Below are 18,701 nucleotides of genomic sequence, written 5' to 3' on the forward strand. Positions count from 1 at the left end.
AAAGCCTTTTCTTGAGGGGAGATGACGGCGTCGCGAAACGAACAATCGAGACATCATACCAGCAACAATATATCCGTCACTCTGAAGAAAACCAGTGACAGTTGTTGTGAATACCTAGTAAGCGCACAGTAATTAGTAATAAAAAAGTACATTATATTTGATTGTAGAAATTTATCAATATTGCTAAGTGGTGCTGTGTAGCGGTAGAATAAGTGATAAGTGGGTACGTATCTAGACGAGCTTACACAAAGTCCTACCTTGATAGTAGTAAAGTTTTGAGATTTAAAAAAAATATTTAGACTCAAAAGAGCAATATTGTTGTGTTCCGGTTTGAAAGAGTGAGTGAACTAGTGTAATTATAGGCACTAAGTTTATATGACATCTTCAAGATCAAGACCAGAATCTCAGTTGGTGGCACATAGGCGATGCAATCATACAATCTCTGTATTATCATCATTAATAATAAAATAATTATAGATTTATATAAGAAAATCACTCTTATTCGTTATTGCGATTAGAATGTATTTAAATAAAATTATTAATGATTCTATGTATGCAATATAATTCTCTGCTATGTTCTAAACATATTGAAAATGATAGTTTGATTATATATTATATTCAATGACTTGTAAAAAGAAGTTAAATTAAATTGATTATATCAGCATTTACCATCATGCATAATGTTATTATGTAATTCGGTTTTTAATACTGGCAACTTTAATACAATTGACTTTGATGGTTAATGCAAAAAGTCATAAATGACATTTAGTTTGGGAAATCTAGAGCATTTGTAAAATGCGAAATTAGGTACGGAATTTCAAAATTAATTTTTTATCCCTATTAATGAAACATTTTTAAGTTTTTTAAACTTTAAATCTAAATGTCTATTGGATTAAGTACCTATTGGTGATTCTATTTTATTTTTATATAATCATTATTGGATTATAACTGCATAAAAAATGGACTTTAGAATCGATACTGAAATTCTTAGAGATTTTTGAATATAGTCCAATATTATATCGATCAAACTAAGTGAAATGGTTTTGTGATTTGTTTAGAGGAGGTGCCCTTGATTGAAAATCAATAAGCATGCTTTTTACACCAATTTACATTGCAATGACTTTTATAAAAACTTGGCGTATCCGTTCATTTCGAGCTCGTCTTTTAGAGTTTCTAAATGGTAACACAAGTGTTGCATTTTGTAAAGTGCCTGAAAATGCGGCAGGTACGTAATATCAAATAATTTTTTCAGTAATAAAAATACTTTTAATAAATATGACTTTTGATTTGGCACTGTCACTAACAGAATTTCAATAAAATAAATATATTTTTTTACATTGCTCATAATCTTTATGATTTGTACCTTATTGATTATTTCAGAAACACCTACTCTTAGTTCGAAATTATGTACAAATCCCAAAAACGCATATTTATGTGATCTCCTAGACTACACCAATGCTTCAAGAATATGTAGTATGAAACCAACTCAGTGTATTGAAATCAATGATTGGGTTTCTTGTGGGGGAGGGCTGCCTTTAGGTTCTGAGGATGTCACACCGTCATCTGAATTAGATCTTGAACTATTATTTGAGTGTGAAATGGAGCCACATGAAGATAGTTCATATCATGACATAATTCGTGTAAGACAATTTTATTTACATTCAAAATATCTTTGACTAATATATTTAATTTAAGTTTCACATACTGCAATTGCATTCATTACATTTTGATATTATGCAGAGCTAAGAAATACTGGATCAATCCTTAATTCACATATAAAATCTCTTTAATTAAATTTTGTTTCATGTAATCTTGTTATGTAATCTATGCAATTGCTCTCTAATATATAATCTTTTGCTGAGTTTCATAAGTATAACAAGCTATTTTTGTTTTAGTTGGAATCTATGGGAAAGCCAATTGCTTGGAAAGCTGGATCTCATTTAGCAATAGTTTTAAAAACGAACATGGAAAATCTTAGTATTGTTGGACTCCATTTTGTTGGCGGAGAATTCATAATTGATCACAAGTTACCAGTTGTTAGGATACAAAGTAAGTATGACTATTTATCATGCTTTTTTTAATTGAAACTATATCTACACAGGAAGGGCATTGACTGAAACACAAGTCACATACTGAATTTTACATAAATCATAAAATTACTTTGTACATTTTTATGTTGGTAGGGCTTGCACAAAAGTGCAAGACCGGCTGCATAGGTGTCACCCACTCATCATATATTTTACTACCAAATAGCCATACTTAGTATTGTGATTTTCCAGGCTCATTCACTCTTCAAACCGGAATACAACAATACCGAGTACTGCTATATTCTTAGTGTCAACATTTATAAGTAGTGGCGACCCCTTACCATCAAGTGGCGCATTTGCCAATCTGCCAGTATATTTTAAATAAATAAATTTACCTTAGAGCTGATTTGTTTTGATGATCATTGATAGCAGCCATCTCAATAGAGACTGGACATTTGTGCAGAAATTATGTATAAACTAAATTGCACTTTTATAATTCCAATGGGTAGCTATTGGACATGACCGGAAAGAGTACAGGCATGGAGAAGATTGATATTTACTCAAATGTGAACTGAGTTTATGGCATGTCTGTAAATATAAGAAAATAACTTAAAGCCAAAGTAATTTAATCATGCCAGAAGCAGCATTACTCGTGTATTGGTTATAAAATAATTTTAACGAACTGAACTGATGAATGAGTTTTTTTCTAATTATGTAACAGGAAATACAGATTGTTATAGCAGTTTCCTCAATTTGCTCTGAATGTGTAGTTTCCTTAATTGTTCACAAGATAATCAAGGACACTATTAACATGTAGTGTTGCTTAGGATACAAGATAACTTTTCTATATTTGAATATACGTCTATGAATATCCGTTTTTTAATTATGTCTTTGCTTGCATATATTAGGTCCTTACATATGAAATTGGCGTTTTGTCCGGGAGGAATATAAAGTCAATTTTTTTTTTGTAAAATATATTAATCAAAGTATGCACAATTGTTATCTATACACTTTTGCCATCTCATGGGTAGTTCATTAACCCCTTTAAAAAAAACATGGGGGCGAGAATCAATAAACTCTTTGAAGGCGGCTTGGACTGCCGCATTGGAGTTGAATTTTCCTTGTAAGAAGTTGTCCAAATTCCGGAAAAAATGGTAATCTGTTGGAGCAAGGTCCGGGGAGTATGGTGGATGTCGCAGACATTCCAATTGTAGCTCATCTAACTTAGTGGTTGTTTGTTGTGCTTTGTGTGTCTTGCGTTGTCGTGAAGCAGCAGTGGCCTAGAGCGATTGACCAATCTCGGTTGTTTTGCTAAACAACGTTGCTAGTTCTTCCTTCATGGTTTACAGTTGCTGACAATAGATATCTGCCATAATCGTTTGGCCAGATTTCAGAAAGCTGTAGTGAACGACACCGGCCCTAGTCCACCAAACGCTCACAAGTATCTTTTTGTGAGTCAATTTTCGTTTAGGGCAGGATTTGGCTGGGTCTCTATGGTTCAGCCATTGCGACGTGCGCTTCCGATTATCGTACAGTATCCACTTTTCATCACAAGTAATGATTCGATTTAAAATCTCTTCATTATTGTGTCGGTTCTGAAGGTCGAAATTTCCAGAACGAAAACGTTGAAACCAAAAACGTACCGTGCTTTCTTTTGCGACACCAGCGCCGCACACATCATTCCAATTCAATCCTTCGAGCTGTTTCTGCAGCACTGGTACCACGGTAGAATTCGTACTCGTAAATTATACCAATATTTCATGTTTGCCATTGTGCGGTAATAAGCGACGCCAAAGAAAAAAATAATGAGGAAAAAACAAATGAATGACTGTTTTCAAAACTCAAATGTACCAGCTAAATGAATTTATAAATTTGAATTTGGAATTCTTAACCAAAGAGTAGATATTTCAGATCAAAGTGGTCAGTACGACAAAACGCTAATTTCATATGTAAGGACCTAATATATTATTTAATTTAATATTTTAGTTTAATATTAATATAAAAAGTTTTATTTTCTATTTCCGATTTATATAAAAAATATTTTCCAGCTGTTCAAATATCTGGAGAACCAAACAAAGCTACTGATTTATCGATGAGAGGTCTCCGAAGTGAAATTCAACATAGTCTTAAACAGTCTCGTGAAGAATTTCAGTGGCCTGTCCACGCAGCTCTTTTACGTAAACTATCAAAGGTTGTTGACATTAAGTCCGACAGAAGGAGCCTCGTGGAAATGAACGGAGGGAGTGACAAAGTATATGATACCACCGTCGGAAGACGAAATGTTACTTTGACTGATGTAAGTACAATTACAACGAAATCTCTATCAGACGAAGACATTAAAGAACCTGAGACTTCTAAGACGTTACTGAAGCCAGAAGTTAAAGTATCTGAAAAGTCACCAGATCAATCGGCAGAGAAATTGATTGATAAAGTACCGCATAAATCACCCGAGAAAAAACTTGGTAAATCCCCCGAAAAGATTTTAGGGAAATCACCAGAGAAAAAAAATGTAGCTTCTGAAGAAGTTGTTTTAGAAAATGTTACCGTTGAAATACAACACAACATAACACCAAAGAAGTCTAGTTTGAAATTGGATTTAAAGAAGGGAACTAGTCAACTTTCATCGTCATTGTTAAATATATCGAGTCAAATAAAATCAATAACGACGCATAAACGGGTAATTAGTACGACCGCTCCGAAACGGCCTCAGAGTCAAATGGAGACGACAACTTATATACGAGAAGAGACTCCAGAGAGTTCACCGTCTCAAATGACACCAAGGTCCATGAAAAGTTCCCGTCCATTAGTGAATACTAAATCACCGAACGTTTTAATTTATTCGGATAGTATAGTGGCTAGAGATAATTTAGAAGCGTCTCTGAAGAAAGTTTTAGATTGCGATAGGTAAGTTCAATCCCTTGGTAAATTATAATAATAATAACGTCCTCCAGACCGATTTCGGCCACGGCGGCCAATCTCAAGAGAGATTTGCCAACTACGCAGGAGATATTATAGTGCACAAGTGTTTGCGCAAACACAAGTGCACTCTCTATTCCCTAACTCTCATAATCCGATGGGACGGCAATCCGACACGACCGGAAAGAGTAAAGGCGCAGAACCAACGGCTTTACGTGCTTTCCGAGGCACACTTCCAACTTTCAAACACCGGGCTGCTACTGAGAATTTTCTGACAGAAAAACTCAATAACTTTTTATTGGCCCGACCTGGGAGTTGAACCCAGGAACTCCGGATCTGCAGCCTTCCATCAAGCCACTAGACCAACGAGGCAGTCAAATTTGGGTAAATTATATTATAACATCAATAACCGTTTCGGTCTTGTCCGTCTAAAGTGATAAATTATATAATTATATATTGTTATCCTCCTAATCGATTTCGGCCCTTGCGGTTCAAAGGAGCAGCAATGGCCAAATTCGCGCAGTGGTTCAGAATATAATTATAGTGCACAAACTTGGACGCAAAAACAGATGCACTCTCTGATTCTCTCTAGTTAAACACGTTTATTTTTGTAATCAAATCCGATTTTTTATGACATTAGTATAAATGGCAATAACACTATAATTATTTTTTCTTCTACCAATATATTTCAATTCATGGATGTTAAATAAGTTTTATTGAATATCCCCTAGGATTAAGCATAAGCATAGTAAAATATTTAGAAAAACAAATTACATAAATTCAATACATTCGTGAAGGAGGAAATGTGAGCGAAATCGAATGGCCCTTAACGAAAAGCTCGTTGTCGATCGTCGCGGGCGTGTACAGGTACACGGTGTACAGCGTGTCGCGCGAGGCGCTGTGCGGCGGCGCGTGGCGCGGGCGCGCGGCGCTGGTGGCGGTGGCGGGCTGCGCCGGCCGAGCCGCGCCGCTGCTGCTCGCGCACCTGCTGGACGGCGGCCGCCTGCTCGCGCTCTGCTCCGACCTGCTGCACACCGTGCTGCCGCACTACAAGACTGCCGAGGTACGCCGGACTACTCCCTCCCCGGGCGTAGGGCCAACCCTAGCGTCTTTTTGTCCTTTTTCGTCCAACGCAAAGTAGCTTATCACCGTAACTTGTTAAATAAACAGAATATTCAAATCCGTTTTTCTTTACCATAATGCAAGGGCGGATCACTCCTGAAACTTCTAAGGTTATGCTCCGGAATAAATAGGAAGGGTTCAAACATCATTCAGTATTTCTAAAGGAATAGCGAGAGATTACTTTTAATAAGTTCTTTCGATGTTTTGTTGTCAAGTTTTCAAGATATCCCAAATGTCAAAAAAATGCTATAAAATAGAATTAAATTATATTATTAAGTACTTAAAATTTGTCGTATTTTTTATATTATTAGTGAGTTAGATCCATCTCCTTCATTACAGATAAGAGAGAATGAAGTAGTTCAGTTCTCATACGATAAGTGGAAGTCGGTCAAGATGAAGCACCATATATTCTGCTACCAAGCTTCCCCTGCTAAGAAACAATTTTCGACTGAAAGCGATAGACAGTAAGGATATTTACATACTTATATATATGATATATGTTATGACATGTCTATATGTTATCTGTTTTTGATTTTTTGATGGTAGCTTTAAAAGTGTTTTATTTACTTTTTCTATAAGGTGATTGCCAGCAGCAAAAATAGCAGTTAAATCCTATCTGTAATACTTTTTAAAATTAAATTAAGGAATAAACTGTTGTCATCTTATTGAATATATGTATTGAAAGCTCAGCTCATATGATGATTCCTATGATCTGAGGTCAACAGCTAATTAAATTTTCAACTCGTACGTAAATGTGCTAAAATAATTGATGCTTTATTTATGGGAAAGATTGGTACAAAAATGTGGAACAATGTCGTTTAGAGGATTTCATTAATCACGCAACAGTAAATTCGTGGAAAAACCCTTTAGATTATTTCTTTATAGAATAGACACGTAGACGGTAATGGGTGAGTGGTCACCATCCGACATAGACCACTAGATATGGGCCACCTGATGGTAAGTGGTCACCAAACGCCCTTAGACATTGGCATTGTAAGAAATGTCAACCATCGCTTATAGCTAATGCGCCACCAACCATGGGAACTAAGATTTTATGTCCCTTGTGCCTGTAATTACACTGGCTCACTCACCCTTCAAACCGGAACACATCAATGCTAAGTACTGCTGTTTTGAGGTAGAATATCTGATAAGTGGATGGTTTGGTACCACCCGCCCAGACGAGCTTCCACAAAGCCCTACCATCAAATTGATGTAATATATATGCTTGCACTTAATCGCAATAGTCTCGATTCAAGATGTGGTCGACGATGGAGCGAGAAAATATTTATAATGTTTTTTTTTCAAGACTGGGAGTCGAAATCGTGACCGTAAAACTTTTACTAATTATGTCATCGTAAAACTTTTTCCAACTATATACATTAAGGAAAAACAAAAAAATTATTTATATAGATAGTCGTAAATGTGATATATATTATTTTAAGAGTTTTGATGGTTTTCCAGAGCGAGTCAGGACGCTAATATGTGTTGGTACGCAATACGCTTTTATTATACGTATATAGATATGAACAGCTTCGTATGTATGTATATATCGCTACTGAACCTCTTTACTCGTATTTGCTATTGATGTGTAGTGACGTGATTTTGCCTCTTTTGTTTTTGTACATCACCTTTATGATATTTTAAATGATTACTATTTAAAAAATCGTATTGGTTTTTCAGATTGCTAATTGCTTGATATCGATATATTTAAAACTATATAACAAATCACATTATGCATTTGATATTTCTGTTAATATCGGCAGTTGACTTTTCAGCTGAAAATCCTTAAAAGGAAAACTAGCAGTAGTTTGGTTTTCTTGTAATGTTACGACTTAAATAATTACCCAATAAAGCATGTTTAGAGACATATTTTTAGGATTGTAATCGATTTCTTACAAAAAAAAATGCTTTTTAATTCAGAAAATATTGATATAATTTAATTCCGGTAATAATGTGTTGCTATTAATCCTCTTTTTTTTAATAATGTATATAATTATGACTTTAAAATATTAATCTGGTTACTGGTTAAAATAACGAAATAATTCAGGCCATCAAAGTATACTGGGCACCCTGGTCATGAACTCGACATCCAAGTCTTGGCGTCGGAGGAGACATGGCGTACTCCATCCTTGCTCCAGGCTACGGATCTTACCAACAGTGGCGTCGCGATATTCTCACAGGTAAGTTCGAATATTTTATATTATATAGATAGATAACGTATATCGTACATCGTTTCGACATACGTAGTTCATTATCAAAGTGCGCCAAAGTTCTCTGTGCAACGCCTTCCATAACCATCTCGTTAGATCTTTGTTTCACCTGGCGGGAGAGCGTAATCTTTAATACATCCCCCAAGGCGCTTGTGAACATTTCCAGTGATATAACATTACCCTGTCTTACCCTTCACTTCGTATTTCTGTACTGGGTAAACGCCGAGACTCCGCTATTTACTATCCGAAGCGGAGTTATATATATATCAGTTTATCTATGAAGGCTCAATTAATATAACATATATACAATAAGTCGAACACTGCATAGGTTTCATAATTCACAAAAGCCATACACTGTGGTTAATCGAACACTTTGGGTCTTCTGCACAATCTACCGCCGGTTTGTGGTCTACTGTACTGTAGTCTGATCGTTATGAGATTAACTTTTGATATGTCCAATAGATTTTTTTTATGAAAATATTTGTTTATGAACTTAGATCAATAAATATCATTATATTAAAAAAGTAAATCGCCTCTAAAAATCCTTAATTTAATTATGAGTATTATAAAACCTTACTTATGTTTTAAGTAAATAGTATATTGTTTATATTAATTTAAGATACACCTAGAAGCAGATCCAAGCGACTACCTTGGTGAAGAGGGAATGAAAAGCAACGAAGCCAGATTAGAAATCCTACATAAAATACTAGGAAATATTCTAGGCCTTCACGTCAAAGATTCGAGAGAACTAAAACAAGTGGAATATACGAAAGGCTATTTTCTGGGAAATCACGTGGTAAGAGTGTTTTTATGATAAAAATATTAATCATTCTCATCGCCATCTTTGTTTTGTCATGGTAGCAATTGCTGTAATTTGGTATTTATATTTTAGTATCACGTAAATATGATGATTTATGATATAAATTAAAAAAAATATTTATCACACTCTGTTAAAGTTGATATTACGTGTGGTAACACTATGTGTTAAAATATAAATGTCAAATTGAAATAAGTAAACAATGAATAGTTGTTATGTGCATACATTAGAAGTGTAATTAAAGTAAAAGTCTGATAATTAATTCATATATGATTTAGGAGCTTTTAGAAACGCCATTTTGTATGTATTTTCGTTATATTGTTACTATGTATGAAAATTAAAATATATTTCAGAATTTTTATTCATCATGAAATCGTATCATACATACAATGTAACACGTTTATATTCAGCATATTAGAAATTATTTAGCAAGGAATTGGATACTTTGATTTATTATCATATTTCGATTATAATAATGCCTAGAAATAAAAACATACGTTAATAATAAAATTAATAACAAGAATAGAAAATATATACCTTAATTACAACCAAACCGCCTGTGATTATTTATTTAATAAAAGAAAAATAATAATGGGCTAAATGAAGTACGCAAAAATATGAAGGGCTGAATGTAAACGAGTGTAGTATTACAGATGTAGCAATAGTGGTTTTAAATACTTTTTGATATTCGATTCGAGTCTTGAATTAAAAACACAAACAAAAAAGAGTTAGCAACCTCAGATAATACTTACATTGTACGAGGAAAGTTACAAAATTATACTTATACGTATTGTTTCGAATTCGGACACTTTTTATTTTCTGACATTTTCTTACTCAGTTTTATCCTAGTACGAAAAAATTAACAATAATAAAATATTTACGAAATTAAAATGTAATAAATCTGAGTATAAGTAATTTCTTGACACTTTATTCAAACAACAATATCATCAATGTTGACATGAGATTATCGTAACGTTGCTAACTTTAAGTCAGACATTTGAAAAACGAATATACAAGCACGTAATATAATTCACACTATTCCCAAAAATCACTTAAACATGCACCATTAATTTTCGAAAGCATTTGTCACGTAATTACCATAGATTGTTAATATTCACCTTATAACTGTCATATTGACATTTAAAAATGGAAGTATCATTACCATAGACTATAGAGCACAGATAGCGAAGTGGGTACATAACGGTGGTGTTTGTTAGGGCGGATGGGCGGCGCGGTCGGGCGGGCCGGGCCACGTGACGGTGTGATGCCCGGTGAGCGACAGCTCGCTACTTGTATCGCTTGCTTTAAAGAGATTTTATGAATATTACATTATATATATAAATAGAAATATTAGCGCGTGCAATTTAGTAAACGTATCAGAAGTTAAATTAAATTTGAACTTGAAATTTTATATTCACATCACGCCTAAAGAAGTTTCACAATATTTATATTCTTAAATGACCGTTAAATCATCTTTTAATGTTGTAAGCAAAACAAAATTTGTTTAGCTTAAATCATGTTTATTATTTTTGATAAATATCGAAATACTGTTATTTGTTTTATATATTCCTAAAATCTCATTATGCGTGTGCATATGCTTTGTTGGAAATCAAAGCTTAGAGCACCTAGCATGTTATCTAAATCAAACTATTTTCAGCACTGTTTTATATATTTGTTTTATATATTTATTTCTTGAAGACAGAAGTAAGTTTGCATAAAATAATAATATAAATGAAGTTATTGCTATGTATTATATAAAAACAAAATCCGCTATTTAAAGAGATTTACTTTTAGTATAAAGCTTTGCGTGTTGCTTTAAAAAACTTGCTAGATAATTAAAAAAGCGAAATTAAAACACCTAATTGTATTAATAGGAAAATTTTATTATGTATATTTTTTATTAATTATCGCTGGCATGTGTTTTAAACCGAGGTATTTTTCAATTTCAAGTCTATTGTTTTAAATGAATAAAAAAACCTAATATATCTAAAATTTCAATCAAATTGTTAAGATGTTTTAAAAATAAAATTCCTAAATTACTTGAGAGCTTGGAACTTGGCTTTTACCTAAATATGTTTATTTTATCTTATACATATTTAAGGTAAATGTTAATGTGAGTGTCGTGGTAGAAAAGTTTAAAATAAATATAAATTTACGTTAAATCCTTTAAATTTCATAAACAATTGTAGTCGAAACACTAATTTTATTAGATATGTATTTTTAGCAAAAAATGTCGCTAGTGGAGAGTTGGTGTCCGGTGGTAGATGGCAAGCGTATTCAGAAACTCGACGACTTGACGATACAGTGGTGCATGAGAGACGAGACGCCCATACAACCCCCCTCCGAAACCTTCCTCCCCGTTTACTTGTACGAATGTCCTGAAAATTTCTCAACCGTTGAATACTTTGACGTAAGTAATTTTTATTTATTTGTACTTTTAAATATATTTTTTTTAACCTATTTCATTTTATTGCGTACATGTCGATTGTCTATGCTCCATTTTAATGAAATAGCAAAAAGTATTACAGTAGCAGCCTGTTAATGTTCCACTGCTGGACTATGGCCTCCTCTCCCTTTTGAGGAGAAGTTTTGGAGCTTATTCCACCACGCTGCTCCAATGCGGGTTGGTGGAATACACGTGTGGCATAATTTCAATGAAATTAGACACATGCAAAAAGTATTAGATCATAGTATTTCCTGTCGTGCGGCAGAACCTGTCGTCGTCGCAGCTGGGCCGCGCCATGCTGTACGCGGACGTGTTGTCGTCGACGGCGGCGTGGGTGCGCGCGGCGCGGGCGCACGGCGCGGGCGCGCTCGCTCGCCGCCAGACGTGCGCGCGCGGCCGCGCCGGCAACCGCTGGATCACGCCGCCCGGACAGGCCGCCGTATCGCTCCAGGTAACGCCACCACTTTCCATGTTCTTCAAACATATTTACAGGGTTCAGTCAACGCTCCGCTAATAGAGGGCAGTAGTTGTCAACCTAATAGAAGTCCGGGACATCGGTGTCATATTTTATCCCGCACTTGCGAGTACATTGTAGTTTTTAAAATAATATAAACAGAGGTATAGAGGTCGAGGTATAGAAAACTAATACTTTTAATAGCTTATTAATAGCTTATTAAAACTATTAGTTTTATAAAATTGTGTAATAATGGTGTCAAAATCATACAATTTTTAATATTTTCTTGGGTAATCGATTGTAACTAAATCTGCTTTTAAAAAGATAAAAATATGTTAGTATCTACGAACATTGTGGATTCACCAGTGTCCTGCTAACCATGGCTTGAGAATCGTTGATATTGAAAATGAGCTATAATAGTCTATAATAAGATCATTGAAAGTTATATTTAATCCATTTAACGATTACCATTGATACATGCAGAAGCAAATTGTATTGAACTGCGTGATGACAAAAATATCGACGTTCGACACATCGGTACCGACAACATTCATACTCGTATCTTAAGCCCTAAGTACATACCTTACGCTGCCAATGGTTAGATCTCGAAATATAATGAGTATAACTATAGCCTTAATATTATAACTTTGATTGTTGGTCACATTTGAAATACAAATAGATCTAAAACTACAGATGTAACCTATGTGCAACCACAGTCTGAAGGCCCTATTTCAATAAAGTACGAAAAATTTGTGTATTATCGTAAGGAATGAGTAAGTAGAGGAAAAGATTAGTATGTCGGTCGTCGAGATGGCCTAGTGGTTAGAACGCGTGAATCTTAACCGATGATCGTGGGTTCAAACCGGGCTAGCACCACTGAATCATGTACTTAATTTGTGTTTATAATTCATCTCGTGCTTGACGGTGAAGGAAAACATCGTGAGGAAACCTGCATGTGTCTAATTTCATTGAAATTGTATTCTACCAACCCGCATTGGAGCAGCGTGATGGAATAAGCTCCAAACCTCCTCAAAAGGGAGAGGAGGCTTTAACTTAGCAGTGGGACATTAACATGCTGTTACTGTGCATATCGGTCGTCAGGTGTACCGGAAGGTGTCGGACACGTTGCCGCTCACGCAGCACGGCGCGGCGCTGGCGGCCGTGCGCGCGCTGCGCACGCTCGCCGGATACGAGCGCCTCGACATCAGGTCGCACACACATATGCGCACTCACTAACACACACATGAATACATAAGGTCACTTCGGCTATGACCGGCATACTTTATTAAAAATTTTGTTTATTGATCGTAATAGGCTACCTTTAGGACATTTCAGACAATTTTTCTACAGGATGATTAAATATTTAGTTGGCTATTAAATTAAACAATCAAAATTACTTAAAAAACATTTGTTTATGCAAAAATCATAACTTTTAAAAAACAATCAATTTGACGGACTTTTCTGAAACGTCGGATAAGACCGTATAATGTAAAAAAATCTATAAATAGATAGTTTACATGATTGTATACATAATCTATGTGTGCGTATTTAAACATTTGTTCAAAATGTTCCGTCAAATTTTTTAATAAATCGTTCCTGGCGGCTTTTACCTCAAAATGAAGCGTTTGTCGGATAAGTCAAACATCGCCATTGAGAGGTAAAAAACACTTTCATTAATAAAAAAAATAAAAAAGTTTATTTACGAGATCAGCTTTTAATATTTCTTAAGTAATTGACACAACAATAAATAATCAAACAAATAAAAAAAAAAACAAAAAAATTAACAAGATTCATATTTTGATTTAAAAAGATAATGTATTAATTTAGAAGTATATCGAATTCTCATCACAATTCACAAGAAAGTAATGTTCTCCAACAACAAACAACTTCTCTTAATTTCTCCTTAGAATACGATCCTCTGTTGGATTTTCTGTACTACTTACGTATACTTTCCCATTGTGGACTAACTAAATTAATTACCTGAAAATAATATTTACTATATTTACATTCAAATTTTGCCAACGGAAATTTAATTTTATTCATAATAGTATTTATTTAACAGTAATCAAACAAAAATAAAAAGTTGATTTATATCAACTAGACCGCATGGGTTTATTTCGACAATTAAAATAAATTGAATTCCTAATGGTGATAATACCTGATGGCATTTAGTCAGCTAAAGTCAAATAAAAGCACTCATTGCGCAATAGGGTTTGGTCATCAGTTAATAAAAAAAACCTTGCTTAGTCGAAAATGGATTACGATATCTGGATACGGCGAAGATCGGCATAAGCCGGTCTTTGCCTCTAACAACTAGACGGACTTAACCACTAATGTACTTTGAGGTGTTAATTGTATCATTAGAAGTAATCCATTAAAATATGAGTGTTATGCAATTTTGAGATAATTATTAGATAAAGAAATTGTTTTATAAACTTGTAAACTAATGTACTAACCTGCACAGATCCGAATAACATCACAAAACACACAGCGTTTTTTAACAATGTGATTTAGTTTGTCAGTTAACTTTCATCAAGGTATCGTCTTGACAAACTAAATTACAAATGAAGTTTTTTCTCTCTGTGTCTTAACTAACGCCATCTACTTAAATTTATAGATATTAGAACAGTAAACCGTTTTCGTACATCATGCTGCTATGTACGTAGCTATTAAAAATCAGTCGTATTCCTTACAGTACGGGCTTACCCGGCAGACGGTCTTCCCCGAATTGACCTAACATACATACATAAATACACACACACACGTGCACACAATATTTTTCACTAAACATATTGCTTAGAATGTTTTTTCTTAAAAACAATTAAGCGTGATGGTTTAATTACAGCTGAATTTAATTTAAAATTGCAATTTATCCATGTACCACTAGTGAGTAAATAATATTGAGCGCACACATCGACGGTGATTACGTATGTGCAACACATTAATACACACGAGAGGACATTTCGTTCAACGCATCGTGCTAACGTGTAACTATTTTCGTTTTTAGAATAAAATGGCCTAACGATATATACTACGGACGTGAAGTAAAGATCGGTGGTACCATCACAACAGCCAATTGTATCGGCGAGGATGTTATTATTGAAATAGGTATGTTAATTGTAACTGCGAGGCATCGAAAAGATCTGCACCCGTACGTAGTCGACGTATTTAAGACACGTACGAGACGTTTTGCTTCCTCGTTTCTGATACGCACCGCCAAGGTCTGGAATACCCTCCCGACCTCCGTTTTCCCCACCACCTACAATGTGGGCACCTTCAAGTCTAGAGTGAATAGGCATCTTCTAGGCTAGCGCGCTCCATCTTAGACTGTATCTCACTTTCCATCGGGTGTGATAACAGTCAAGCGCTAGCCTATACATTTAAAAAAAAAATAAAAAAAATACGTATTTTCACATTACATTTGATATTTACAATGATGATCTTATAATAAATCATAATTCGATACAATTATGATTATATTAAAATGAAGAATAAAATGTTATCCGATCTAAATTTTCAGGCACTGGTGTAAACATATCGAACGGTGTTCCGACAACTTGCGTGAACGACATTATATCGGAGTACAACAAGAGAAACGGGACAACACTAGCGCCGATATCGATTGAAAAATTCCTCGCTCGTTATTGTTCACAATTGGAGACGATATTGGAAATATTGGACCAAGAAAATGGCAGTGAAGCGTTCTTAGAACTGTATTATCACTATTGGTTACATGAGTGAGTATGATTTGGTATTCGTGTAACTGTAACAGGTAGCCGAGACGGCCCAGTGGTTAGAACGGGTGAATCTTAACCGGACAAGCAACACTGAATTTTCATGTGCTTCATTTGTGTTTATAATTCATCTCGTGCTTGACGGTGAAGGAAAATATCGTGAGGAAACCTGCATGTGTCTAATTTCATTGGTATTATGCCACATGTGTATTCTACCAATCCGCATTGGAGAAGCGTGGTGGAATAAGCTCCAAACCTTCTCCTCAAGAGGGAGAGGAGGCCTTAGTCCGGCTGTGGGACATTAACAGGCTGTTACTGTAACAGTAATAAATTAATGCGTGCTTTGTTTAATAAGTGCGTGACTTTTTTGTGACTTTGCGTCAAAATCGTTTTGAAACGTTACATATACACATGTTGCTCTAAAATTGCACCAAAAACCTTTAGATCTAAACCGAAGAGCCCGTTTTCAAATCTGGGCAAACAATATTGACCTTTTCGTTTGCTGTATTTGTATTCATGATTAAACTTTCAATTCGGTGATAAATATGGCAATGATATATGAAGTAGTGAAGTAGCGTGGTTAAATATGGTCTAAATCCTACTCCTTAATCGGGTTAATTTGGATTACATGTAACGGTTAGACAATATTTTAGATATTATTATTATTATAATATGTACTTAGATTATTATTATTTTTTTAAATTATTATTTAAAAATTTAATTTATTTTCAAGCAAATATTCCTAAAACTTATTACATCTTTTCAGTGGGGAAGAAATAAAAGTAAAAAGCGCCGACGGAGACAGTCCAGTCCAGGGTACTATAAGCGGCTTGGATTCCGCTGGGTGGTTGTTAGTAAAAACTTCCACTGGGGAGATCAGAGTGGCACCGGATGGCAACACTTTCGACATCATGAGTGGACTCATTGCACCAAAGTTTTAAATTAATTTATATAAAAAGGCATTGTTTATGGGTTTAATTATTAGCGAAGTTACTTACATTTAAGGGTAATGTAAGTGTAAAATAGACTTATTTTGGGTAATGGTTCGGGATTATGAGATAGCAGATTTTTCTGCTGGCAATACCATTGATATCATAAGTTGGTAATTAAAACGTTAAAAAACGTAATTTAGGCGTCTAGTGTTGGGTTTAGTCAATCAGTGTAAGAATCGATAAATCTTCTTATGGAATAATATAAGATATATTTGAATTCCATTAAGCTGTCAGTCAGAACTAGAATACAGTTCAATTCAGTTATTCCAAAATCCTTTCACTCAAAATTATATTGATTTTTTTTTAAATATATCGACAATCAATAATTATTATATAACACTATTATATTAATCTGAACGTAAGAAAGGTACCTTAAAATTTTATATATTAAAACCTTACAAATAAATACATAATAATAACCACAGTGAAAGAATTATAAAAATCGGTAGGGTATTTTCACACTATTTTAAATCGTTTGAGAAAGTGGTAAGAACAAGGCAGTACTAGCCTATAAAGATCGTTGACTACCTACAATTATTCACCCCATTATATACTAAGAACTAAATCGTTCTTAAGAAATTACTTACAGTCTAAGTAAATATGTGGTATAATTAATATGACAAGGTTCATTCTGTCATAAATGAATCCAATTATTGTATAATCCACAATATACGGATGAAGCGCACGATACGATTCCTAAATGTTATATGTTTACATTTAATAGATAGGTAAAAAAAAAGTATCTAAATTATAATGTCCTAATTAACATGAAAACTACGGTAATGCAAATATTGCAACTAAAAAAATTATATAAAAGTGTTATGGATTTAGCAATTATTAGACTAAAATATGTCGTATCTCGTCGGTTTAAGGTAGATAGTTGTGTAGCAAGCGATTTTAGGCGTCATATCACGTAGTATCGGACAGCCGTATCACTGCCAGCGCTCTTATATCGGATTTGGTAAGTAAATATTGTACGCTAATGTTTTTGATAAAATATGGGAATGTATTGTTTTGAATCAATTTTTCAAAGTGTAAACAAACAATATTACAAAGAAGGTAATTTCGCAGGATTTCTTCGTGTATTGAGTAAGACGTCTCTTGTAGAAGATGAGTAAATTTCGTTATTATTGAGTCTGTTTACTATTTGTACAAATTTGATTCAAACAATTTATTCAATATCCTCTTTTCGCACACTAACTAAATTATATTATGCGGCCAGTATTAGATTTAAAAAAAAACTGATTTTTAAATGATAACGTATAAATGACAATAGATATTGATGTATGAATGGTGCAATACCATTATATTTTCAAGGATTTGAAAAAATGTGTAGAGGGTCCAGCTGAAAGACAGGGCTGTGTTTATTCGGCTATACTAAGCTGGCTCCTTTTGCTACACAACATGAGTGTACTTTAAAGTCATTATTAATTCTGTGATGTGTAAAATAGTTTCTTTCTGTCTTTATTGTTGACATTTCCATTTAGAATTAATAATTATCAGATATATTAAGACATTCTGTAATGTTGCCCAATTTCGAGTTTGATAGCAATGAGTCAAATTCATGTGCGAAAAGAGGTATAAAAATTGACTTTATAATTGTCAATTATAAACTCTCATTCAGGTGGGAATCTCGCAGTTAGTAGTCGCATATGTATTCTAAGCGAAAGTAGCTAGTACAATTTCCCTATTCCCAAGAGGATTAAATATTAATGCTTGTTAAAGTATAAATAGACAATGTTGCCATTAGTATAAGCGTCTACCTCAGTTGTTCCGCTTCCATATTGTACCCAATTGACGTTGAAATCTAGATAAAGATATGCAAATAATCCTTATTAGTAGATAATATGTTACATGTTGTAATTTTGTTAATATCCCTTTTTAGTAAATATTTCTATAACTAATAGTTTATCCAATTTATAAGTGATTGAATGTATCTGTGAATCTGGTTTGCTATTTTGGTGAATTTGAAAGTAATCTAAA

At 34.1% G+C, this 18,701-nt stretch overlaps 1 protein-coding gene across 2 annotated transcripts; it reads left to right on the forward strand.

The window, feature by feature from the left end:
* The first annotated feature begins 798 nt into the window (after nt 1-798).
* On the forward strand, nt 799-18,226 carry LOC126776565 (biotin--protein ligase). 2 transcript variants are annotated; one of them, XM_050499186.1, is made up of 15 exons: nt 799-1,225; nt 1,381-1,640; nt 1,896-2,049; nt 4,076-4,931; nt 5,811-6,006; nt 6,405-6,529; nt 7,527-7,553; nt 8,113-8,245; nt 8,895-9,071; nt 11,317-11,502; nt 11,804-11,989; nt 13,094-13,200; nt 15,000-15,100; nt 15,513-15,729; nt 16,493-18,226. In XM_050499186.1, exons 1-15 carry the CDS (start codon nt 1,090-1,092, stop codon nt 16,665-16,667), a joined length of 3,036 nt encoding a protein of 1,011 aa, XP_050355143.1. In that variant the 5' UTR covers nt 799-1,089; the 3' UTR covers nt 16,668-18,226. The 2 variants fall into 2 exon arrangements, with proteins under 2 accessions (XP_050355143.1, XP_050355144.1); XM_050499187.1 differs by lacking the exon at nt 7,527-7,553.
* The last annotated feature ends 475 nt before the right edge of the window (nt 18,227-18,701 follow it).

Source organism: Nymphalis io, chromosome 20 (assembly GCF_905147045.1).
Source record: "Nymphalis io chromosome 20, ilAglIoxx1.1, whole genome shotgun sequence".
Classification (NCBI taxonomy): Eukaryota; Metazoa; Arthropoda; class Insecta; order Lepidoptera; family Nymphalidae; genus Nymphalis; species Nymphalis io.

Coding starts and splice junctions, on each gene's coding strand:
- LOC126776565 (XM_050499186.1), top strand. CDS start 1,090: ATGCTTTTTACACCAATTTACATTGCAATGACTTTTATAAAAACTTGG. Junction 8,246..8,894: donor GCGTCGCGATATTCTCACAG/GTAAGTTCGAAT, acceptor TATTAATTTAAG/ATACACCTAGAAGCAGATCC. Junction 15,101..15,512: donor GGATGTTATTATTGAAATAG/GTATGTTAATTG, acceptor CTAAATTTTCAG/GCACTGGTGTAAACATATCG.